At 44.3% G+C, this 26,810-nt stretch overlaps 1 protein-coding gene across 1 annotated transcript in view; it reads right to left on the reverse strand.

Annotated features, from left to right (window-relative positions):
* The window catches only part of dnah5l (dynein, axonemal, heavy chain 5 like), a gene marked incomplete at both ends in the record, with an annotated part of 158,706 nt that overhangs the window by 35,937 nt on the left and 95,959 nt on the right, over positions 1 to 26,810 (reverse strand). The window contains 4 exons of the mRNA XM_083777797.1: positions 19,582 to 19,727; positions 20,518 to 20,674; positions 20,930 to 21,088; positions 21,740 to 21,969. Coding sequence (XP_083633923.1) covers positions 19,582 to 19,727; positions 20,518 to 20,674; positions 20,930 to 21,088; positions 21,740 to 21,969 — 692 coding nt within the window. The remainder of the gene's footprint in view (positions 1 to 19,581; positions 19,728 to 20,517; positions 20,675 to 20,929; positions 21,089 to 21,739; positions 21,970 to 26,810) is intronic.

Consider the following 26,810-nt stretch of genomic DNA (forward strand, 5'->3'; position numbering starts at 1 on the left):
ACCCAAACCCTAACGAACACCTATTGTAACAGATCTTAACACGGAATTAGTTTGTTGTTCCAGACAGATTAATTGGTTGTAGTTTTCTTGTTGACCAAAGGCTAGATCTGAAATAAACATCTCACTGAGCTTTTAGGGAGCAGCAAAAGAGGGCGCCCCTTACTGTGTGGGCGCTCTTATCTTCGTATACTCGTATATACACTAATGTATACTATGCCTATTTGCTCAGACACTATGATGCTGAATTCTTCGTTCATTGTCAATGGGGATTTAATGTCCTCCAGTTTCCTCCAGGGGGAGGTAGTTTAGAGACCAGGATTACTGCCCTCCACAGCAAAAGGGCCTTTCTATGTGGAGTTTGCATGTTCTCCCCGTGTCCCCTAGGGTAGGTACCCTCACAAAAAACATGCAGTAATCCTCTTCTCTAAACTACCTCCCCCTGGCCAGCCGGGGTGCCTGACGGAGGGGAAAGGAACTGGTTGGAATAACGTGTTCCTTACACGCACTACGTCCGGCTGGGGAATCTCTCCCCTGTCAGGTGTAAAGGAGCAACTTGGACACTCGGTCATGAAGTAAGCATGAGTTCAAGTCCGTTGCTCTCCCCATTTAGGCGGAGTGTGTGTAGAGCCCAGGGTCACGTTAGATAATTGACACAGGTTTGAAAAATGAAAAAAATATATAACAAATTTCCCACTCCATATCCCCAGCTGCCGGACTATAGGTCTCCAGTTATTAAAGTCCTTCCTTATTCACTTGATTTCAGACCAGAGTCCAGACTGCAGATGAAGATGAACTCTCCAGACTTATAACTACAATACCCATGTTGCATCACTCCCGAGTGAAGATGAACTCTCCAGACTCAGCCAGGGACGTTTCTATTAAACAGGAAGCTGAAGACGTTTCTATTAAATGGGAAGCTGAAGACGTTGCTATTAAACAGGAAGCTGAAGACATTTCTAATATTAAACAGGAAGCTGAAGACGTTTCTATTAAACAGGAAGCTGAAGTCGTTTCTATTAAACAGGAAGCTGAAGACCACCCACACCTCGGTAAGTTGCATGTGCTCTTCCTTTCTTTTTTTGTTCTGTAGGGCTGCCACAATGTCTTAATTTCACTGTACAATAACAATGGCAAACTAGAACGTATTGTAACTAGTAGTATAAATAGTGCAAATTCAGTTTGACTTGGTATCTATGTCTGTGTGTTGTGTCTGGGAGTAGATTTGCTTCCGGCTCTTCAGATTGGGAGCACCTGTTTCCATTATCCTAATTGTCATCAGTTAGACAGTTACACACCTGCTTGCATAGCTGATGGTTGACCCTGATCAATTAAGTATTAGTTCCTGAAGTACAGAGGGTTAGTTCACTAAGTATAGAGTGTTTACGTACAGAGTAGTATAGAGTGTTTAAGTACAGAGAGTTAGTTCACTCAAGTATTGAGTGTCTAAGTGGTTAACAACTTTCAAACAAGTATTTGCAAGCTTAGCGTCTGCACTTTCTTACTCTTTACAAAACTGAAACATCATTATGTGCGACGCGACTTCTATCAGGTGTGGAAAAATACTTGCTTGGAAGCGGGGCAGATAGCAGTAATAATCGTTCACTTGCGGATACATGCACCAAAATTGGCACACATGCTCTTTTCATAAAACCATCTGGCCAAATAAAATTTCAAGATGGCGGCCATTTTTCAAGATGGCCTTCATTGAACATACAGTAATCTTGCATTTCGCAATAAAACCCCATAGACATGTCCTATTTGAATGATCTTGGTGTCAAATCATACAATTTTCACTATGTAGAATCCAAATTTGGACCCATGGACTTACTCACTGGCTTCCTTGTACCATATATCAGTCCCGTTAATATTCTGCTAAATTAGAGGTTTGTGTTATGTATGACTCGGGTAAAATGGATGGTAGTGTATATCTTAGTATTGTTAGAGGTTTATAGTTTGTGTGTGTGGGGGGGGGGGGGGGGGGGATGTAATGTAGTAACTTTTCGACTTGGGTAACCCTACCAGGAGTATTTATTTCTTTTTTTTAAGTTTTTTTTACATGTAGGCCTATACTTGTTATTTATAGTACAATAGTATAGTACGCCTATACTACAACGCTTCTAAACCTCACACCTGCAGTTGCACAGTGCCATGCAGGTTAGACCAAAGGAGTAGCATTTGCATCGACAGCAGCATTCCGACTTGCATCCACACTTGGTCAGCTGCTGGCAACTCTCTGCAATGGGTGGGAGCTCAGTCCAATCAATCTGCCACAGATTGCCACAGCCCCGGTTGGCGGGAGTCTGCATTTCTGGTTGACATACTGTTGACTGACTCCAGATGCAGGCCGCTTGGTAGGAAGCACGCTTCATATGTTACTTCAGTGCTGATTGGGTTGGAGGAATGGCTTCCGAGAAAACAAGTCCAACCTCACATCATTGACGCCAGCTGTGCTGGATCGGTCATACATCATGACCACAAACTTCTCCAAGGTTTTCAGGTCTTCATCATCCACTACAGGTTTATGGCTGAGTTTGCTGAAGACGCCGGAAGCCTCATCACAAACATTCCAGGTTTGCCACGCAGACGTCTTCCCTTTTCCGCAGAATGCTGAAACATCGCAGCCAGTGAAGGCATAGAAGAAGAGCATCCCTTTGCTCTTTTCTGCAAGAGTGCAACACAGGTCATGAACAGGAATCCACTTTAAGTTCCGTCTATGGCCAAAGGCAACCCACAACTGCAGAACACTGACTGCGATGACAACAACATCTGTGTCGTTGGCTTTGACCATGATGACCCTGCTGCCTGCTTCTGTGGCATGCACAATGATAGCCTCTTCTTCCTTGGTCACAATGACTACATTAAATGTTTTGGTGAGGCCACACATGCTATCTTATCAGCCAGAAAGTTGAATAGCTCAGCTTTGTTGTCATTTTCTCTAATAAAGTTTGGCCATTTTGAGGGAATTTTGCCCAAACCTTATACCCTGCGTCTCACCCCACGTCCACGCTTCAATCTAGTTTCAGCTTTCAGACTAGATGGCCGGTAAACATCTAACACAATGTCTGTTCTCTTGTACTTGGTCGAGTATGCTTTTATTGTAGGAAGGACATCAAGCATTGCATACTCTTCAAACGTCTTTGAACTCCTTCAGACTGTTCACCAACGCTGCACCATCAATGATGTTTTCCACCATCACTGAGGGAAGCAGGATGTGACTGGTTCTCATGACGGAAGAACTCCTTCAAGTCACACTCTCTGCTCTGGCATGATATGAACAGCTTGGAGAACAGTTGACAGTCTTCCTTCAGTACTTTTAGCTTTGAAGAGTCAACAGTGGCTCTTCAAAGCCACTGTTGGTGGTCGGAAGAAGTCAACCCTATTCCTCTTGATTGTTTCATAGAAGGTGGATTCTTCTTTCCCCTCCAGTCCCTTCATAAACCTCTGGAAACGGACCTTGCCTTTCTCAAGGTGTGTGCCAATCAGCTCGGTGGCAGTGGGGTGAGCAATATCCTTTGTATCAAGTGAAAGCAGGTCCTGACTCTCCTCCTGGAAAGGATTGCCCATATCTTTCATGACTTGTGAGAGCTTTTCTACTTTATCAAGGAAACCTCTTTGTACTCGTTCTGTCTCCTCTTTGGCCCCACATGCGGCCTCATACTGTGAAACCAAGTGACTGACTTCAGGACCAGCTATCATCCATATTCTCAGTGCTGATGGGTCATCAGTCACGCCAATCGCACCCCCGTCTGCCTTGATGACAGCGTTGGCCTGCTCGTGAGCTTAGTCAATAGCCATTGCTGAGAACTGTCGGCTCGATTTATGTAACAAAGTTTCCGCTCTCGAAGTCATGACTTATTCATAAGTTATGAATAAGCCCCCTTACCCTTGGCTCGGCTATCCCGCGCTGGCACACCCTGTCAATTCAGGCACGGCTGTCTAACTAAACATCATACGTGGTAAACTACATGTAATCTACACTAGCTAACTTCTTCTTTTCGTGTCTTTGAAGCATGTGGTTAGATGACAGTTTCCCACTTCTTTACACAGTCTTTTGCATTATTGTTGAACTCTGCAAGATCTTTTAAGCTGCACAATTTGGGTAGTAGAGGGCAGACAAGGCAGTGCTGCATCGTATGGTCCTCTTCTCCACATTCACAGATGGTTGGGCCGGTTTTGTAGCCCCATCTGGCCATAGCAGCTTTTGATCGCCCCGTTCCTGTTCTCAGGCGGTTGAGAGTCTTCCACCGGACTCGTGGTGCTTCTGAGCCAGAAGGGAGGTCTTCAGAGGGGGGGGATTCCCATGTCAATAGGAGGGGGGTCATTTTCGAGCTTTGTTGTCCATAGCTGGAGTCTGGTTTCTTCCCGGGATATTGTAAGGGGCTGGACATGGCTGAGGAAGCTTCTCCTTGACTTCAGTCGTTGGGCTGAGGGTTTGTGTCCATGAAGGAGGTGGCGTTCATGGCTGGTAGCTTTTGTCATCTCTACTCGGCTGGTGGCTTCCCGTCTCACATCTGCAGGGGCAATGCCAGCGAGGAGATGTAGGTTGTTCACGTTGGTAGGCTTCAAGCAACCAGTTATCAAACGGCAGGTGTTGTTCAACACTGAGTCAAGTTTTTTGGCATGGGTTGATCTCTCCCAAACAGGACACGCATACTCCGCAGAGGAATAGCACAGGGCCAAAGCAGTACATCTCAACGTGTGTGCTGTGGCTCCCCATTTTGAGTTGGTCAGTTTCCGTAGGATGTTGTTTCGGGAGCTGACTTTCATTTTGGTGTTCTTTATGTGTTCCTTGAAGGAGAGGGTGCGGTCCAGGGTTAAACCAAGGTAGACAGGGTTGGTAGAGTTCTCAAGTGGTGTTCCAGACCATTCAATGTTAAGAGGTCGGTTTGCGTTCCTGAGATGGAATGAGCAGACTTGAGTCTTCGCAGGGTTTGCGTGTAGGTGGTTGCGCTCGTAGTAGAGGAGTAGCTCATCTAGGGTTGAGGTGAGGGTTGCTTCTACTGCTTCAAACGTAGTCTCTTGAGATGTTATACAGAGGTCGTCAGCGTAGATGAATCTCTCAGTGTTCCGGACCATTGGTTGGTCATTGGTGTAATTGTACAGTCGTGGGGCCAGCACACTACCTTGCGGTAGGCCGTTCTTTTGTCGTCGCCAGCGACTTTGCTTGTTGTTCAGGGTAACATAGAAGCGCCTATCTTTCAAGAGGGCTCCAATGAGGTCTGAGAGTGCCAGGTCTTTTGTCAGCTCCAAGATCTTCTTTAGGAGGAGGCGGTGGTTGACAGTGTCATATGCGGCAGACAGATCAACAAAGACAGCACCTGTTACCAGTCCTTTCTGAAACCCATCTTCAATGTGCTGAGCTCACTGGCACAACCTGGGGTGCTAACCCACAGACTCGTAAGTCAACTGCACTAGCGCTCTGCTACTCAGCTACCGAGTATGCCTGCCCAGTGTGGGAGCGATCTGCCCATGCCAAGAAGGTGGACCCCGCCCTTAATGCTACCTGCCGCCTTATCACAGGCTGTCTGAAACCTACACCCACAGACCGTTTGTACATCCTGCCAGGCATAGCCCACCAGAGATACGACGGAATGCAGCAATCAGAAAAGAGCGGCTACAACAGAATACCGACGAAAGACACCCTCTCTTCGGCCATGTGCCAGCCAAAAGACGTCTTAAATCCAGGAAAAGTGTCCTGAATAGCATCCCTCTGCTCGGAACACCGAGCATAAGTAGTGAGAGAGTCACTCAGTGGGAAGAAAGAACTGGCAATCTCCCACCAGCAACGATGGAGTTAAAGGCTAGCGAGGCACTACCCCCTGGAGCAGACCAGAGCATGTGAGCGGAGCGGAGCGGCCGATAATTCCGCTCTTCGCTCTCGACGGCTTTTGTTGCTCACGTTCATCTCCCCCCACACCGCTCAGCGCTCACCTTCATTTACGCATGGAGCGCTCCCCGCTCCGTGCTCGCTCCGAGGCTACACTCAGATGCCCGCTCCGCTCAGCAGAAAGAAATGACGGGGGGAAAAATAAAATGCTGTTTTCCTGAAATTGGCTAATTAAACCTGAAGGCCTTCGTTTCAGACCGCATGTTGCAGCAACATGCGGTCTTTTTTGGAGCATGATGTAAATTAGCTTGATTTCGTTATTTAAAATATCATAGAATAATTAAAACAGACCCAATGCAATGTCTGCACGCAATGTCACGCAATTCTCATGGACAGTCCGTGAAGCAGATTACGGGTATGGGCTTGAGAGCAGGCTCGGGCCAGGATGAAAAACTGAGGGGGCAATTGAGATTTTGAGGGGGCACAAAAGGCAAAGAGGTTGATTTAAGGGCGCAAATATCCCCCCCATTTGCCCCCCCGTGGTGCCGAGCCTGCTTGAGAGGCAACGATTGATGTAAACTGCTAGCCAAGCTTGCACAGCGCCGTGCCGTGTGCACTGAGCGGCTCGGAGCGGAGGACAGTTCTCGCTCCGAGCGGCTCGGAGCGGCTCAGAGCGGAGGACAGTTCTCGCTCCGGAAGTCAATCTGACCCATTTAAAAACCCGCTCCACGCTCACGTCAAAATCCCCTCGCTCCGCTCCTCGCTCGCTCCGTGCTCCGCTCCGCTCACATGCTCTGGAGCAGACTCAACCTATGCAGTGTGGAAATGCCTAAATAGATTAAGATCTGGTGTTGGGCAAGCAAAAGCCACTCTCGCAAAATGGGGATTTTCTGATGACGAGGACATTGTGTGTGACTGTGGCACTGAGCCGCAGACCATGCAGCACCTCCTCACATGCCCCCTGCTGGAACATCCCTGCACAGCATCGGACTTTGCAGAGTTCAATGAAAAGGGACAGCAATGTGTTCAGCTGTGGCTGAACCACATGTGTTGTAACTGACTGTATTGTGGACACGATAAGAAGAAGAATGTGCTGAGTGAGGTTCAGAAGTTGGCTTGTTGTGGATTTGCCAGGTCGGAATCCAGCTTGTTGGGGGATGATGGCTGGTTCAGCAATTGGGGCCAACCTTTTGAGGATCAGGCGCTCAAACAGCTTATACGGGTGGCATAGCAGGGAGATCGGGCGGAAGCTCTTTGTATATGGTGGATCTTTACCCGGTTTGAGGAGAGCAATGATTCTGGTTTTTCTCCAGATCTTTGGGATGTTTCTTGTTAGCATGCAGTTGTTCATCAGCTCGAGGATCCATTTTCGTGTCAGAGGTTTAAAGTGTTTGATCTCTTCAGTGAAGATGTTATCCAGGCCAATGGCTTTACCAGTCTTAAGGGCATTTATACTGATATTGAGCTCTTCAAGGGAGAACGGCTCAGTCATTCCGGCGGTTTGGGAGTGCTGGAGTCTGTCTAGCCTCGTTACCAGGCTTTCATTTTTGTTGGTGCAAAATTTTAAAGCCTGGAGGAACGCATTGGTCACTCTGGTCTAAAAGTGGGAGTCAACCCTTCCGGGTGGGCGTCGCTCCAAATCTGAGCCACGACCTGCCCCTCTAGACCAGAAACCTAACACGTTAGCTCAGGCTAGAGTCTGTCTACCTTTGGTCTTGGCTGTTTGGTGGTGGTTGCTGATATGCAACTTGGTTGGCGGTGGTGGTGTATTGTTGCTGTGTTGGGGTTGACGGGTCGTTGCTGATTTTTCGGATTAGGCTCCATGCCTTTTTGCTGTTTTTTGCCATATCAGTTGTCTCCAGTAGATTTTGCCATTTCCGTTGGCGACATTCTGATAGGGATGTCATGAGGCTCTCACCTACTTCGATGGTGCTTTCTGCAAAGTGCTTCTGTTTCATGACGTCATGCACTGAGTGGCATGACTAATTTACTTCCAAATCAGAGGTCGGGTGTGAAGTATCGTTTATTTATTGTTTCAAAATGTCACGATTCAAATGAAATATTTGCTGTAACATTATTAATTTTGGTGTTAAACTAACTAAATATATTACTAAACATTACTTTTTCAACGGTTTAGTCAATCTTATCTTGGTAGGTAATTATTTATTTATTTTGTACATGGAACATGGAAGAAGAATGGATTTACATTTTAGGAATCCAGTGTTGACCATCATGTTATGTTTCTGCTCCTAGACATCCTGCACATGGTTGTGTGTAAAGAGGAGGTTTCTCCTGAAGAGGAGAGGAGCCACAGTCTGCTCCAGGAGGAACCAGAGCCTCCACACATTAAATATGAACAGGAGGAGCATAAAGACCAACAGGAGGAGTTTAAAGAAGACCAGGAGGAGCTACTTCAAAGACCAGAGGAACCTGTTGGGTCAACGCTGACATTACTAGCAGTGAAAGGTGAAGAAGAAAATAATGATGATGAGGATGATGAAGAAGACATATCTTCCCACTGCTCTGAGATTAAGGTTGAACTTGAATCTGATGAGGAGGATGAAGAAGACATATCTTCCCACTACTCTGAGATTGAAGTTGAACTTGAATCTGACACTGAAGTCACTGAAGACAGTGATGATTGGGAGGAGACCAATGAAGACGATGATGACGAACAGCATGACAAGAGTTTCAGTGAATCAGGTTCCCTGAAGAAGCACCAGCTTGTCCACACTAGAGAAAAAACATTCCAATGTAAACATTGTGACAAGAGTTTCAGTCGATCAGCTGACCTGAAGAGACACGTTCGTATCCACACTGGAGAAAAACCTTTCCAATGTAAACATTGTGACAAGAGTTTCAGACGGTCAGCTGACCTGAAGAGACACGTTTCTGTCCACACTGGAGAAAATCCTTTCCAATGTCAACTTTGTGACAAGAGTTTTGCCGATTCATCCCGCCTGAAAACACACCTCCGTATCCACACTGGAGAAAAACCTTTCCAATGTAAACATTGTGACAAGAGTTTCAATCAGTTACATCACCAGAAGTCACACCAGCGTGTCCACACAGGAGAAAAACGTTTCCAATGTCAACTTTGTGACAAGAGTTTTGCTGATCCATACTACTTGAAAACACACCTTCGTATCCACACTGGAGAAAAGCCTTTCCAATGTAAACTTTGTAACATGTGTTTTAGAACATCATCTTGCCTGAAGTCACACGTTCGTGTCCACACTGGAGAAAAACCTTTCCAATGTAAACATTGTGACAAGAGTTTCAGTCAGTCAGTTAATCTGAAGTCACACGTTCGTGTCCACACTGGAGAAAAACCTTTCCAATGTAAACATTGTGACAAGAGTTTCAATCATTTACATCACCAGAAAGCACACCAGCGTGTCCACACTGGAGAAAAACCTTTCCAATGTAAACATTGTGACAAGAGTTTCAATCATTTACATCACCAGAAGGCACACCAGCGTGTCCACACTGGAGAAAAACCTTTCCAATGTAAACATTGTGACAAGAGTTTCAATCAGTTACATCACCAGAAGGCACACCAGCGTGTCCACACAGGAGAAAAACCTTTCCAATGTCAACTTTGTGACAAGAGTTTTGCTGATTCATACTACTTGAAAACACACCTTCGTATCCACACTGGAGAAAAACCTTTCCAATGTAAACTTTGTAACATGAGTTTTAGAACATCATCTTGCCTGAAGTCACACGTTCGTGTCCACACTGGAGAAAAACCTTTCCAATGTAAACATTGTGACAAGAGTTTCAGTCAGTCAGTTAATCTGAAGTCACACGTTCGTGTCCACACTGGATAAAAACCTTTCCAATGTAAACATTGTGACAAGAGTTTCAATCATTTACATCACCAGAAGGCACACCAGCGTGTCCACACTGGAGAAAACCTTTCCAATGTAAACTTTCAGTCAGTCAGTTAAACTGAAGTCACACGTCCTTGTCCACACTAGAGAAAAACCTTTCCAATGTAAACATTGTGACAAGAGTTTCAAAGAGTTACATCACCTGAAGGCACAACAGTGTGTCCACACAGGGGAAAAACCTTTCCAATGTCAACTTTGTGACAAGAGTTTTATTACATCATCCTACTTGAAAACACCAGTGTGTCCACACTGGAGAAAAACCTTTCCAATGTAAACATTGTGACAATAGTTTCAGTCAGTCAGTTAATCTGAAGTCACACCTTCGTGTCCACACTGGAGATAAACCTTTCTAATGTAAACATTGTGACAAGAGTTTCAGTTCGTCAGTTAATCCGAAGTCACACGTTCGTGTCCACACTGGAGAAAAACCTTTCCAATGTCAACTTTGTGACAAGAGTTTCAGTTGTCAGTTAAACTGACCGTGTCCACACAGGACACCTTTTCACTGTACAATTTGTAACAAGAGTTTCAGAATCTCATCTCTCCTTAAGCGACACCTCCGTGTCCACACTGGACAAAAACCTTTCCAATGTAAACATTGTGACAAGAGTTCATGTAATCTGAAGAGACACCTTGGTGTCCAGTTCTCACAGGGCAAAAAAAGTTGTCCACTTTAAACGGTTGTGACCAAAGTTTAAATAACTCGGGTCACTTGCTAAGACACCATTGCATTCACACCACAGGGTAAACAAAGAAAGTGTCCACTATAAATAAGCTCGCACGGAAGATCAAATTAAACAGCTGTATGTCCGTAGGGAGGTCGATAGACAAGGACAATATTTATTATACTGCTCCTATATTTCAAAACAAATATGGGTCAATTCTCCTTCTACAGCACGGCCACCCAGGCGTGGAATACTCTGACCCCTTCCCTCAAAAAATTATCACTTCTCTTTTAAACAGTTGACCACGCCCCCTCCTAACTTTCTCCCACTCTGTACATAATACATATAGCGTTTTATATTTTTCTGTGATGATATATTTTGTTGTTGTTACTGATGTTATTGATTTTTTGTTGAGGGGTGCTAGCTCGTCCTATTGGGCTTTGTCTTTGTGTGAACACAAACACGATGATTTGATTGGCTGATCATCATGCCATAGAGATTTTTAGATTTTCTGATTTTACATATTGGGGATAAAAAGAGGGGGCAGAAAAAGTGAAGACACCAAAAGTGATTTGTAATGATTTGATTGGCTGAGCATGGAATGTGATGTATGAGATAGGAGAACCCCTCACTTCACACAAGTGTGATTGTTGTTACTGTATTCTTCATGTCTATGAATTGATTGCATAGGGTCTGAATGGAAACAAGGACTTAAGTGTTTGACTCTGTTGCTGTTTTTGATCCTTCAGCTATTAGTGTAGATTTTCATCTTACACCAAAATTAAAGTCCCATTGAAAATGAATGGATAATTTCACGTCATAGTTATAGTTATAGTGAGCAAATAGTTATAGTGTCTATTTTACGTTATGTTGATGTACAGGTTTTACCAAATTGTACAGCGATTTCTTAATTATTATTTACTGTAGTCCTACCAGACTCCCAGGAAATTGCATCTGGCTAAAATATCATGGGATCTATTGTATCGTCACCTTATTAAACTAATTGCCTAAGTCATTTTTTGCCGAAAATGAGTTGTTGGCCTAAATCACCACCTGGTGATGCTGGCCACCTCTGGTAAAATCGCCTAAGCCCTAACATAAAAGGCCTTCCTGTTACACCCTATTAGAACAATGGCCTATATCAAGAGGGAGACTTAGGCCATTTTATTTTGCCTAAGTCATAATAAAATGTGACTTAGGCCATTTTAACACACCTTTCAAAATGGGACTGAATGGGAGGTACTGTTACTATGGGATTGATAGAATGGGAGTGAATGGGATGTACTGTTACTTACTATGGGACTGATACTATGGGAGTGAAAGGGAGGTAGGGAAGACAAGGGTAATGTGAGACACTGGGTAAACTGAGACACCCCCTGTATCGTATGACCACAACACATTTGTGCCATGTGACCATTATATGTTGAAGCCCCTCCCATTTCCTACCTGCCATGGAGGAGAGGACCTTATTATAATGTGGTAAGCATGTTTATTTTCACAATAATATGTTTTTTGCATGTAAAAGTAAATTTTCTTGTCAACATAATCAGCTGTTGTATTAAAGCAAATTAATTCATGTAGAAAAACTTAAATCATACACGTTGATGAACTACCAACATATACATCCATGAGATTGCTGCTAGCTGAAGATTAGCCTGAATTGCTAAAAGAGGTCCTGTTTACCAAAATGTCGGTGTGGGGTACACCAGAAAGACAACCTGGGGTGGAACCGCCCTTGTGGAGATGAAGAAGGCAGCCGCTGAGGCCAAGGCAGAAAAGATAATACTCCAGAAATATATGAACAATTGCAAATTATCAGAAGAATCCCGGGAAACACGAAAGCATGGGAGAGACCCACATTTGCTATAAAGGAAAACGGTGTGGCACATGTTCTGAAATGTGATGTGGTGAAGAAGCTGCCACAACCTAAACAACGTGGAGGAACCACACAGAGAGAGAGAAAATCCTCACCTTTGGAAACCAGTGACTTCCAGGAAAGTCTGGATGGCAACCGAGGAAGGTCAGTGACGCTGGAGAGACAGCTGACCTCCAGGAAAGACTGGCGGGGTAACAGGGGCCAGCAACCCCTGTCGCAGCACTCGCAAGAGGGCACCAAGCAAGCTACAGAATGTACAAATAAGCAATACCCCCAGAGTCTCCCAAGAGGAGGGGAGGAAGAGGGGCACGGTGGCACAGTTGGTAGTGCTGTCGCCTCACAGCTAGAAAGTCCTGGGTTCGATTCCCGCTCGGGGAGCTGTGGGTGCTGGCGGCGTGTTTCCTCCTCCACGTCATCAGTGCACATACCCGAAGGTGGGGTTGGCAAAAGGGCCTTTCTTTGTGGAGTTTGCATGTTCTCCCCGTGTCCCCTAGGGTAGGTACCCTCACAAAAACATGCAGTAATCCTGGTCTCTAAACTGCCTCCCCCTGGCCAGCCGGGGGCCTGATGGAGGGGAAAGGAACTGGTTGGAATAACGTTTTCCTTCCACGCGCTACGTCCAAACAGGGAAACTCCCCTCTGTCAGGTGTAAAGGAGCAACTTGGACACTCAAGCATGAAGTAAGCATGAGTTAAGTCCGTTGCTCTCCCCAGGTTGGCGGAGGGTGTGTAGAGCCCAGGATCACATTAGATGATTGACACAGGGGTGAAAAATGGGTTACAAAATCGTGGGATAAAAAATATATATAAAAAAAAAAAAGAGGAGGGGGGGGGAAGGGAGACTCGAAGGACCGCACAGACGAACAGTCTGGTGAGACGTAGTAGAACCCTAGGCATGAGGCAAACCATAGTCCTAGAGACCTCAGTGCCTGCAGTCCCCCAAGAACACACAAGGCCGAGGGAGCCTCCTGTTGGTTCAGGCATGACAGAAAGGACAGTGGGCGGATCTGCGGGGGGTTCCCTGGGCGAGGTGGTCGCTGGGGTGTGGTCAGCACTGGTTTGCTGCACCTGGCCAGCAGGTCACTGTGTTCCCTGTTGGCCGGGTGTGGCCAATGCTATAGCTGGTTTCACCTCGGTGATGGCTGCGCCCCGGGCGCCCCTCCACAGATTTGTCTATAGCTGGGGGTCTGGAGGAGAGGGGCAGTGACTTGGCCAAATCACTGCTGACCCGCCAACTGGAGAGTGTAGTTGTTGAGGGTTGAAACACGTTGAGGGTTGAAAAAGACGTTTGGAGACCACCTGATGACCTCTCTTCCAGGCCAAGGCTTCATCCATTAGAAATGGATTATAATCACATCGTTGATGTATTTACAAACTGTAACCTTCAGGGCTGGAATGTAGAGTAGGCCTAGTTGTAGCTGTAGCTGTTCTAGCTGGTTCTGATGGTGCTGAGCCCCTACTAGCCTGCTCTAAGGGTCAAGTGTTCCGAACCCAATTGCTGTCTACTATGCTAAAGTGACACAGATGCATTCCCGGTCTTAATGGGTTAAATGGGGGAAACTTCGACCGAGAGAAACGTTTATCTCTTTTTGTTGCTTTTTGTAGAGATGTGAAGTGTGTGCGTGTGTGTTGTGTTCTGTGTTCTGTACAGAATGTTGTCTTTGATTTTGTTCAGACTTACTAGTCAGTCACTGGAGGGGGATATCATGCACCCCCCGGAAATATACTTCTAATCAGTGTTTTCTTATTCTTCTTTAAATGTGCTGAAAATGATGAGCTATGATAAAAAGTTGTCAAAATGTCCCACCTACCTCAAAACCCCCTTTTTGGTATATGGCTCTGGCGAAATTGTGTAAAGGCAAATATTAATTCACTAAAATTACATAAATAGACATGGTAGTCTGAAATTGGTCATGGAGTATCTTGACACATAGGGGTAAGTAGCAGAACAGGATTTGGGGGGTTGTTACCATTATATTCTTAAATATGACCCACATCAAAAATATGGTGTCCGCTAATAACAACAAAGATGGTCATTTTCCAACACATTATGGTGAGTATCACTGCCTCACTTGTATATAGAAAACTTCCCATATCCCTAAGCTTCAATTTGAGCCCAAGATAACCTTTCTATCTTGTAAATTACTCTTTCTGTAGCCAAAATTCTGAACTATACCTCAACTCGGTGAAAATTGTATATTTAGTCAGTATCAGCTATACATTTGGAATAAATTATTGAATAACTGAATTTGAACTGACTCCACATTATGGAATATTTCTTACTTGAATAAGCTATGTTAAAAACTTGGCAAAGTGTCCAATCTACCATTTTTATGCAAATAAGTGTCACCATTATCAAAACAATCGATTTTCACTATATCTCAGCCAATATTGCATTTAAATTAACAAATAACGTGTCTAGACCTATGTTTTGAGGGTCAAGGATCTCAGTTAACCTATTATTAAAGTGACCACATGTGCCCGTGGCATGCTAGTGTACAAATCAGTGCCGCCATTACAATAAAGTCACATTTATACCAAGTAAGATATACCAATATTGCATATAACATCTAGACAGGTGCTGTGTTTTTAAGCAAGCTTTATGATTTAGAATATACTGTAGCATAACATCACAAACTAAAAACATCCTTAGTATGAACAATAGTATACGGCAGTATACACACTAGGCTATAGAATGGCCTGCAATATGCAGTACAACATTAAAACAGTCACACAATCCTGTAACAGTATTCAATCCTATTCCTGTACACACTCAAAGGCAAAAATGTAAGCAACAGTGTACAAACAGTGACCACCCTAGCCTGCACCATAAAGAACAAAATCAGTCACATGAATCAGTCACCGTGTTCATAGAACTCATCAGTCTTATTTGTCTGCTTGTCCATGGTCTCCAATGACAAGGATTTTCAACCATCTCAGCCCTTCATATGGTTTTGGTTTTTCCACAATAGCTTCATCAGCTACATCAGCTATCAGGCAACACGATGGTTCTCTTCAGAGCAGAGTAGCATGGAGGAAGACGAGCCAGGTCAACTTTAGATTTAAGAAGTGAGTTTGACATTTTCCCCCACCATTGTCCGCAGCAACTTGGCACGGGTGACGTCCACTGGAGCCAGTTCAAACCCGGGCTCCCCAAGACACTGAACCCCTAACGGCCCCCGATGTGCTGGTTGGTGCCTTGCATGGTTTCCGCTGCCATCAGTGTATGAATGGGTGTGTGAATGGGTGAAAGCGCTTTATAAATGCACCATTTACCATACACTCCCAGATGAATTGCTCCAACTATACTAATTAAGGATCTCTTCCATAGTGTAGCACAAGGCACATTTCAAGGACCCCCATAACCCTTACGGTTCCATTTGTACATTCAGAGTTGCAACTCTGTCCATACAGCAGACAGATGAATTGCTCGAACTATACTAATTAAGGATCTGTTCCATAGTGTAGCACAAGGCACATTTCAACATTCAGAGTTGCACACCCGCCCTGAATATCAACAGCTCAGTGGCCTTGTGGTCAGAGCATTTGCCTTGAGCCTGGGAGGTCGGGGTTCGATCCCCGGCCGGGTCATACCAAAGAGTCAGTACCTCCCTGCTTGTCCCTGCTTGGTACTCAGCATCAAGGGTTGGATTGGGGTAAATCCCTGCTACATACTAGCGTCATGTCCAGGGGGTGTACTTGTACATCAAGCTGCCTCCTACTACAGAAACAGGAGATAGGCTCCTGCCCTATGGGCCTCATAGCTCCGCAAGGCTTACAGGTCCATTTGGTTCCATCCAACAGCTCAGTGGCCTTGTAGTTAGAGCGTCCACCCTGAGACTGGATGGTCAGGGGTTCGATCCCCAGCTGGGTAATACCAAAGGGTCCCTGCGACATACTAGTCATGCCAGGGAGTGTACTTGTTAGGCTCCTGCCCTATGGGCCACATGGCTTGGCTAGAGCTATAGAGCTATTTGAATTGTGAGTCTTCAGTGAAAGAGTGGTGGGGGCAAATGACAAACTCATTTCTAAATCTAAAGTTGACCTGGCTCGTCTTCCTCCATGCTACTCTGCTCTGAAGAGAACCACTGTGTACAAGCGAGCTGATGAAGCTTTTTTGGAAAAACCAAAACCCTATGATGAAGGGCAGGGGTGGTTGAAACGAAAGAGTTTTTTAATCCAGTGTGTCCTGCGGTGCAGTCCTACCAACGTCACTGGTTGATCTCCTTGACACTGTCTGGAGAGCATGGACAAGAAGCCGACGAGATAGAGGAACTGATTTAATTGGCACTGATTTGTACACCAGCATGCCACGGGCACATGTGGTCACTTTAAGAATAGTTTCACTGAGATCCTTGACCCTCAAAACATAGGTCTAGACACCTTATTTGTTCATTTAAGTGCAATATTGGCTGAGATATCATACTATAATTCTAACAATGTCTGAGTGTGTGTCTGTCTGTGTGTGTGTCTGTCAGAAACACTGCCGTAACTCCTTACTGCCTGCACCAATCACTCCCACTTTTCACACAGGCATTGACCATAATTATGAATGCGGAGGGCGTAATGAAGCCCTTTTTTCGATTTGACACATTAATGATTATTAATGAATTGATTAGTCAATTACAAACGCACCCGGGCGCAGTACCCCCCACGGCCACAAGGGGGGCCAAATATCTCACAACGGGTAAGGGCTAGTAGTAAAAATAGATTTTTTGATAATGGAGGCACTCATTTGCATGAAAATAGTAGATGGGACACTTTGCAAACTTTTTAACATAGCTTATTCAAGTAAGAAATATTCCATGATGTGGCGTCAGTTCAAACTCAGTCATTCATTCATTTATTCAAAATGTATAGCTGATACTGACTAAATATACAATTTTCACCGATTTGAGGTATAGTTCAGAATTTTGGCTACAGAAAGAGTAATTTACAAAATAGAATGGTTATCTTGGGCTCAAATTGAAGCTTAGGGATATGGGAAGTTTTCTATATACAAGTGAGGCAGTGATACTCACCATAATGTGTTGGAGAATAACCATCTTTGTTGTTATTAGTCAAGCGGACACCATATGTTTTTGAGGATGATGTGGGTCATATTTAAGAATATAATGGTAGCAACCCCCCAAATCCTGTTCTGCTACTTACCCCTATGTGTCAAGATACTCCATGACCAATGTCAGACTTCCATGTCTATTTATGTAATTTTAGTGAATTAATATTTGCCTTTACACAATTTCGCCAGAGCCATATACCAAAAAGGGGGTTTTGAGGTAGGTGGGACATTTTGACAACTTTTTTATCATAGCTCATCATTTTCAGCACATTTTTTCCAATAAGAAAACACTGATTAGAAGAATATTTCCGGGGGGTGCATGATACCCCCCTACAGTGACTGTACTATACTTTCAAGTGTTTAGAAAAAGATGTGCTTAATGACCAATTCCCATGATTCTGTTACTACTCTGACATTAGTTCTGGAATGTGTGGTTGTCAAGCTAGCTGTCAGTATTGTAACTGTTACATGTGTTTTTATGGTAGTTTTAAAGTGAAAAAGGTAAGTGGATCAGTTTACCCCTGGCTGGTTCACTTTACCCCATTGACTTTTCTGGTCTGTCTTACCCCTGCCCTGGGGTAAAGTGAGACACCTGACCACTTAAAAAAATAAATAAATCATATTTTCACTTCCATTTGTCTTGAATACATTCTGATAATTTCCATTGTTAGGAATCATCCCAAATTAATAGGAAATGTGTAAATTGTACTGATCATTTTAGCTCGCCTAGAGGGGAGCAAATGTAAAAAGTGTCTCACATTACCCCCGTCTCCCCTACTGTTACTATGGGACTGATACTATGGGAGTGCATGGGACTGAATGGGAGTGAATGGGAGGTACTGTTACTATGGGACTGATACTATGGGAGTGAATGGGAGGTACTGTTACTATGGGACTGATACTATGGGAGTGAATGGGACTGAATGGGAGTGAATAGGACTGAATGGGAGGTACTGTTACTATGGGACTGAGACTATGGGAGTGAATGGGACTGAATGGGAGTGAATGGGGGTACTGTTACTATGTGACTGAATGGGAGGTACTGTTACTATGTGACTGAATGGGAGTGAATGAAAGTGAATGGGACTGAATCGGAGTGAATCGGAGGTACTGTTAATATGGGACTGTCACTCCCATTCATCCCATTCACTCCCATTCAGAGTGAAAGGGAATGAAGTGAATATGACTGAATGGGACTGAATGGGACTGAATGGAAGTGAGTGGGAGTGAATGGGAGATAGGCCTACTGTTACTATGGGACTGTCACTCCCATTCATCCCATTAACTCCCATAGTATCAGTCCCTTAGTAACAGTACCTCCCATTCACTCCCATTCACTCCCATTCAGTCCCATTCAGTCCCATTAACTCCCAATCACTCCCATAGTAACAGTACCTCCCATTCACTCCCATAGTATCAGTCCCATAGTAACAGTACCTCCCATTCACTCCCATTCACTCCAAATTTGGCCTAAATCAGGGTTATAATTGCCATTAAGTTAAAATGGCATGTTCAAATATTGGCCTAAGTCATTTTATTTTACATTTTACTTTAATTTCTTTTTCGTTTTTCTTTTAAGTTTTATGACCTCAATTACACCCCAAAAAACGGAACTTTGAACAGTTTTCTCTGGGGTTTGGAAGCCCTTTGAGCTGCAATGAAAACAGGCAAAACAATGACATCGGCTGGGAAATCCCATTGACATACTGTATATCGGATTCGCAAAATCAGAGCACTTGTTTGAGCCAGAAAACCCCAGACCACTGAATGTTAAAAGTTCAGGTCTTTTGGTATAGCTCTGGTCCATAGCCTCCTGCACTTTATACTGCCGTTGCATTGAGGCTATGCGACCGTTCTATTTCCTGGCTCGCATGAAACGCGGACCAACCTCTCTACTCCTCTGCTACTCACCAATACAAAGGCGGGTTGTGTCATTAGAAAGCCTACTTTCCTTAGTGGACGCACTCTAGTATAAAATGCACTTTTTGGCCAGAAAGGGATTTATTTTCACCAGAGGAAGTCTTTTCTCTATGAGGGTTCTCTCTTGGCAATATCGGTAGAGGGCGCAGTGGAGTAACTAAAGGTTACCCCACTCACTTTCTGCCCAAAAAGTACATTTTATACTTGTGGTGTGGGGCTCAGAGTGAGTTCAGTAGGGGAAGTAGGCTTTCTAATGACACAACCCGTCTTTGTATTGGTGAGTAGGTGAAACGTTTTTATTTTCGTAAAAGAGGTTAGGAAAGAAAGAAAGAAACAAACCTGTTCAGCAGCCTGTGCTTTGACCATGACTTCCTGCAGTACCTCGTCTGCCCTCTGGGAGGCCACAGAGAGCTCCTGTTCTTTGACCACCAGCACTTTAGAGAGTTGGTTCACTGACTGCTCCGCCTCCTTCAGCTTGGACAGACCTACGCGCGCGCACACACACACACACACACACACACACACACACACACACACACACACACACACACACACACACACACACACACACACACACACACACACACACACACACACACACACACACACACAGTTACGTATTAGAGAAAGTTTAATACTACTCAGCGTTCTTCACAGATGTGTTCTCTAGAGGTGTCTACTATCACATATCAATTTGTTCCATCCTAAACTCCCTTGAGAAACGTTGTGACAGCTGCTGAAAGTAACATGTGACGTGTCAATCTATAGGGGTTTTCATGATTCTGAATCCATTGCAAGCTGAACAAAAACACACTCATTCGGCTAAGAACGGACATAGCTGTAAATGTGATGAGGTCAGCACATTTGGGCAAGTGGCTATGGCCAAATTTAGCCCAAGGAGCATGTCACATGCTACTTAAAGCATAATGAAATCTTGACATTTTTTGCCTTATATTACTGTAGATTGTTAATGGTAATACCCAACTTTCAGCAGCTGTCACAAAGTTTCCCAAGGGAGTTGGCTTGGAACAAATTGAGAGGTGATAGTAGACACCTTTATAAACACATTTGTGAAGAAAGCCTAGTGGTAAGCATTTTATTTTTGGCAGATTTGCACATTTCGCTAACTTTCCTAAACTAGTAGTAGGCAGACAAACCATCTGTCACAAATGGACGGACGGACCAAGCCCCAGAGCCCAGAGAGTTGTCGCTCCTTGTCCGCCCTCGATCCTGTATAACTCTACGAGAAGACAGACAGACAGACAAGACAGCTACCTGTCTTCATGCGTTCAGACAGCAGGTTGACCTGGGTGACCTTGTCAGTGTAGATGACCTTGTAACCACTGATGAAGGACAGGAAGGACTTGGGCGTCACGTACGTCTGGCGGCGAAAACGCTCAAAATACTGCGCGCACGTCTCTGCTACCAGGTCCTGTGGAGAGGCACACACACACACACACACACACACACACACACACACACACACACAGCTACAATAAAGGTCACTATACAACAATTCATTTCGAGAAATTAATCTGATTGGTTTGGTCAGAACTACTTTCAAAATAACAACAAATTATACGGTTATTATTTTTTGACTGCTGTTAATTAGTTTCTAAGTGTGCTAGTAACAAGCACCCAAACTTTGTGACAATCAATACATATACTTTGTATCCAATGACTCAACCTGGAATGTTCCCATGGTAACAACCACACTCTGCTTCACTTCCTGTGAGCAGCGGAGGTCGTGGTACTGAGACAGGAAGTGATGAGATACAGCCACTAAAGCGTCACGAGGCCAGCGCTGGAACCAGTCCACCGTACAGCCAGATATCAGCCCTGGAAACTGGAAGCACAGCAGAGCATAGTCATACCGTTAGCATAGCATAGCATAACACAGCAGATAAGAGCATAGTGTAGCATAGCATCATAGTTAGCATAACACATCATAGTTAGCATAACACGGGTGCATATCGGGTGCATATACTAACAGTCTGACACGCAATAGTCCGACACCCTACCCCAAACCCTAACCGCATGCAGAAACAACGGGTGAGTCTTAACCGGCCACATGTGTCTTAACCGACAACGCATGTCGCAGCCAAGGGTGAATATTAACCGGCCGCATATGTCGGACTATTGGTATGTCGGACTAACATATGCCCCCCGCATAACACATCATATCATAGCATAGCATAGCATAGCATCATAACAGGGAGTCAGGGACTGCCCTTAAGTCAGACCTCCCGTTAGTCTGACCTGTACAGGTCAGATGTGCTGCGGTCCGGGTCACAAATCACCCGTGGCTTCATGTGAGTTTAGGGTAAGGTTAGGGTTTGGGATAGTGTTAGTAATGGTCGGACTAACGGGAGGTCGGACCAATGCCACGCTACTCAGCATAACATGTAACGTAACAGCATAGCATGACAAAATGTAACATCAAACTTTTTACAGCTGCATCTGCCAACCTGCGTATAGGGAAGACCGAGTGACTCACCTTCAAGGCTCTGGTGCGGAACTTGTCCCCGACCGGCGAGAAGCACAGAACAACGTGCAGGTTGCTGCGGACGCGGGACAGGAAGTAGTCATAGAGGTTCTCGGGGGTGGGTGGCCGGCGCGGGTGCTGCCGCTTCATGGCGGGGATCAGGTCCTGGGTGATGTCATCGATCTCGTCCCGGGCAAACAGGTTAGACACTTCACCGCTAGACAACACGTTGTTCATGTACTCTGGAGGGGGTTCGAGGAGGGGAAGGGTAAATATGGATGGAAAATAACTTTCTCAAACTTAACAGCAATACAATATCGGAAATCATTGTCATTGGTCCCTCAGGACATTCTCACTTAACCTCGACGGCTCCCTCGTCACACTCTCCACCCACGTCTGGAACCTACAGTATAGGTGTCATGTTTGACCCTATATACGATACGCTTTCATTCCTCCCCCATTTGAACCACTTCGTTAAAAAACAGCCTTCTTCCACCTCAGGAACATGCATTGTCCATCTCCGGTCCATCCCCGACATCCTCTGCTGCCGAAACACTCATCCACGTTCCACGCCTTCATGTCATCCTCGTTAGACTATACTGCCAACGGCATGCTGCATAGCAGATCTACAAGCTCGTAGCACGGCACCGAGAGCTTGTAGATCTGCTATCCAAAGTCCTCAATAAACTCCAATAGGCCTATGTAAAAAAATTAATAAATAAAACTCTGCTGTGCGAACGCGGCTATACCCGCTCCAGAGACCATATCACGCCAGTCGTCCACAACCTCCACACACTGGCTGCCCGTCAACTAGCCTGGCCCAGCCACCGTGATAGACGGGCGGGTGGGATCACAACGTCGGATCATTGGTTCACCGATCTGAACGCCCGCCCCCGTCCCGCCCAGCTCCGCCCCTCCCCTACCTGGTAGAAAACAGCTAGCCTGGGCACCATTTCATTTCGGTATATGATCCGGGCTGGAGCCGGATGATATGCTTACGTCATGTTGTAGGCAATGGTTTGCCTACAACAAACAGGATGACAGGCTTCCCAAACAGGAAGTACCCAAAATAATTCCTCCTCCCCCGCGATCAAAATGTTAGTTCCCCCCGACTTTACTCGCCAGTTGCCATTGTGCCGCACTCTCGCTACGAGTTGGATTGCAATATGGATATACCAAACGAACTATTCAAAGAAGTAATTGAAGAAACTTGTCGGATTCATAAAATTCCTGATTTTAAGCCACTACAGCGGCTTTGCATTAGAAGTTTAATTGACAACAGAGACGTTCTTGCTTGCTTACCGACTTCTTTCGGTAAAAGTCTTATATTTCAATCGTGGCCAACGGTATGCAATCTTCTAGGAAAGTTTTCGGTCAAATGGCCCAATGATGGAATTGTGCTAGTTATCTGTCCGCTTATCTCGATCATGGAGGATCAAGTCCAGCTACTGAACTCCAAAGGCATATCTGCGGCGCGTGCAGGAAAACAAATGGACATTGACGAGAGAATAGCAAAGGGAGAGTTCTCTATTGTATTTGGCTCACCTGAACTTTTTGTTGGAAACGACTACTGGAGAGATGTGCTACAAAAACCCTTATTTCAACACCGTTTACTTGGCATAGCAGTGGATGAAGTGCACACTGTGATTCAGTGGTGAGTAATTAGTTATAACAATGAAACGGCATGAGTTATTTGTTTAGGGTAAAATAAGATGGTGAATATTAATATAATTGTTAATGTAAGGCTAACATGCTTTATGACTTTTGTTTTTCCCAATAACTGGCCTAGCTTTTTTTTGATTGATTGAAATATTTATTAACAGTTTGTAGAATTTACAGTACAGTACAGCTGCCTATTACTACTACAAATGCTAATTAAACAGTGTAATACATAGGTAATTATATTTTTCCAAATACAAACTCAGCTGATTTTATCTTCAATATATCCTGAATAACAGAAAAAGTTGCCTGGAATTGTCTGAGTGTTAAATGGCCTGTACAGTAGTAGCCTGGGAAAACCCCTCCCCCCTCACCAGATTTGCATTCTGCCTGACCCCTCAGGCAGAATGCAAATCTGGCGAGGGGGGGGGGGGGGGGGGGGGGGGGTTACCCAGGCTAGTACAGTAGACCTATGGCCAGTTTGGCCACCATAGACATCCAATATAAGGCAATATAGTGGCTATGGCCAAATCTTTGTTGTGTGCAACTGCTGTGGGTTAAGCTGAAAGCACTGGTCTGTGATTAATGTTTGACAATCGTTTTTTCTTTCTTTAACAGGGGCCAGGAAAAGGGAGGTGGAACACCCTTTAGGAAATGGTGTGGCCTTGTAGGTGAGCTTCGTTCACTACTCCACAGACGTGTACCACTGTTTGCAGCAACAGCAACTGCATCAAAGAAGACCAGACTGGAGCTAATCAAACTCATGGGAATGCAGGACTGTATTGAGATCAATGTGTCTCCAGATCGGCCAAATATCAGGCTTGCCGCAAAGAAGGTGACATCTGATGCAGCAAAGACATTTGCATGGTTGTGTGAGGAACTGCAAACAAAGGGACCAAGAGCAGAGAAAATAATGATATACTGCAACAGCATTTCAGAATGTACAGAATTATATCATGTTTTTAAAACTGTTATGGGAAAGGGTTTTTGCTATCCACTGGGTGCTAACGATGTTTGTGACAATAGGTTAGTGGATATGTAGGCTACCATTCTGCAACTGATGATGATGTACAAGAGCATATCACTAACTCCCTGAAAAACCCTGACTCCACTCTCAGAGTGGTAATTGCCACATCTGCACTAGGTATGGGGGTCGATTTAAAAGGCATTCATATGGTAATCCACTATGGACCAGCGAGGGAAATAGAGGATTACATGCAGGCCATTGGAAGAGCAGGGAGAGATGGTGCAGACTCCCACGCTCTTATATTGTATCATGGCAGACAATTGGTGTGGGTATCAGACCAGATGAAAAAGTATGTGGAGACCACAACTTGCCGCCGTGTGAAATTGCTTCACATTTTTGATGAGGAAAAGACAAAGCCACTTTCTCCAGGTCATGGTTGTTGTGATGTTTGTGCTAAGTTGTGTGATTGTGATGATACATGCAATGGCAGACCTAGTGCGATGGAGACTTATGCCGATGAAAAGCTGGCATGCAGAGAAAGGAGTGTCAGCGGTGCACAAAAGCAAGAACTTCACATGCTTTTACAGGACATGCTTGTATTAAACATTGCAGAACCGGCACTTCCCAGCACAGAGTCACTGTACAGCTGCACAACTTCTGACTCCAGTCAACAGGAGTTAATATCTGAGGTGGTTGATAACATTTGTATTTTGTTCTCATTGGAAGACATTTTTATGAACACGCAAGTGAGCACCATGGCACAGGCAAAGCACATTTTACAAGTCATCTGTGATCTCTTTCATGATGTAGAATCTGGAATTCCATAATTCTATGCATATTTCATGTGTGTTGTGTGCTCATGCATCCTGTTGTCATCTATGGGGGTGCTAGAATACTGTATGCTTTGCTGTGTACTCTGAAATAAAACATCTCATCACTCCATCTGCCGTCGTGCTGTCTCACAAACTTTCTTCAGTGCTCTCACTGCTCTCAGTTTTAACAGTATGGTATGAACCAGATACAACAATGACATAGCTTGAATGATGATCAAAAATGTACGGTGTATATAGTGCAAATCCCCTAATGATGGCTGGTCACCCCCCCCATTATTCCCTTCTGTTTAAAAAAAGTAAATGTTTTTGTCATCTCAGGACGCTGGAATTATAAAAATGCAGAAGGCAATCAGTGCAGTCAACACAACCCTTTTGATATTTTTTTAAACCTCAAAAATCCTCTAATCAAGATAAGCAAATTAGCAATGGAGTTTTCTTTTTACCTAAAACATTTTTATAACATATGTCATTCAAAATTGTGTTTTCCACAATGGTTCACCTGACGAATATAAATATGCAAACCTCAAAATCCTGTCACGTTATAGCATTCATATTTGGGTGCTTACTTTTACACACTTATTCATCCTCACACACATTTCTAAACATACATTCAAGTTGACGCATGTATGTATTGAAAAAGAAAATGGACTAAAGATGCAAAAATCAAAAAGCATGTGGATCAAATCTGTTGGAGAAAGGATTTATTCACATGGACAAAAATAATTCCAATGCACTGTTCTTACCTAAAAGATCACCAGTGTATTCGAGACCCTGCAGTGCTTCTTTTTCTCTTACATTTTAAGTGTTATAAGCAAAAGCAAATAGTTATCCTTCGCATGCGTGCGCACACACACACACACGCACACAAACACACAGTGGAGGGCAATATTGAAGTGCATTTAGTTGAGGACTAAACATGAACACTTGAATATTTGTATTTTTGGATACTTACTTACTTACTTTAAATCCACTACGTTTCAAAGTCAGACTGCTACAGCACTTTTGAATCAACCTTTAAAGAAAAGAAATATATTCTAATTAAAGCACTTTATCTCTTTGTCAAATATATTTAAAAAGATTATGTATCAGAATAACATTAAAAATTTGGAAATGATGCGCGCGCACGCACACACACACACACACACACACACACACACACACTTTTTCCACACAGAACAAGTCAGGGGGGAACAAAGACGACACAGGGGTGTAGCCACCAAACACGAAGGCAGCAGTTATTAAATTGCAGTTGTTCAATTTTAGTTGACATGGAGGGAAGGAATAGCTGGCACTTTTTTTTTTGTGTACATCAGAGAGGAACTGATCAATAAAGGCCACTAGAGTTGCTTTATGGGCCATCACTCTTTTCTCATTGATCCATCTTTTGACTTCTGCTTCTTTTAAGTCACGGATTGGGTTTGCCTTCTGTTTGTTGAAGCAGCTGTAGGACCTCCCTGGCATAAAACGGAACACCTTGTGTTGATGAAGTATATCAGCCATGAGAGTGATGTCTGCTTCTTTGTTTGCAGCAGTGTGTTTCCCAGAATGAATTAATTCACAGCTTTGGTCAAAACACTCAACAAAATCTTTCATCTCACCAATGGTTTTGCTCATAGCCTGTGCA

This window comes from Protomyctophum parallelum (assembly GCF_964188405.1).
Source record: "Protomyctophum parallelum genome assembly, chromosome: 12".
In the NCBI taxonomy this organism is placed as follows: domain Eukaryota; kingdom Metazoa; phylum Chordata; class Actinopteri; order Myctophiformes; family Myctophidae; genus Protomyctophum; species Protomyctophum parallelum.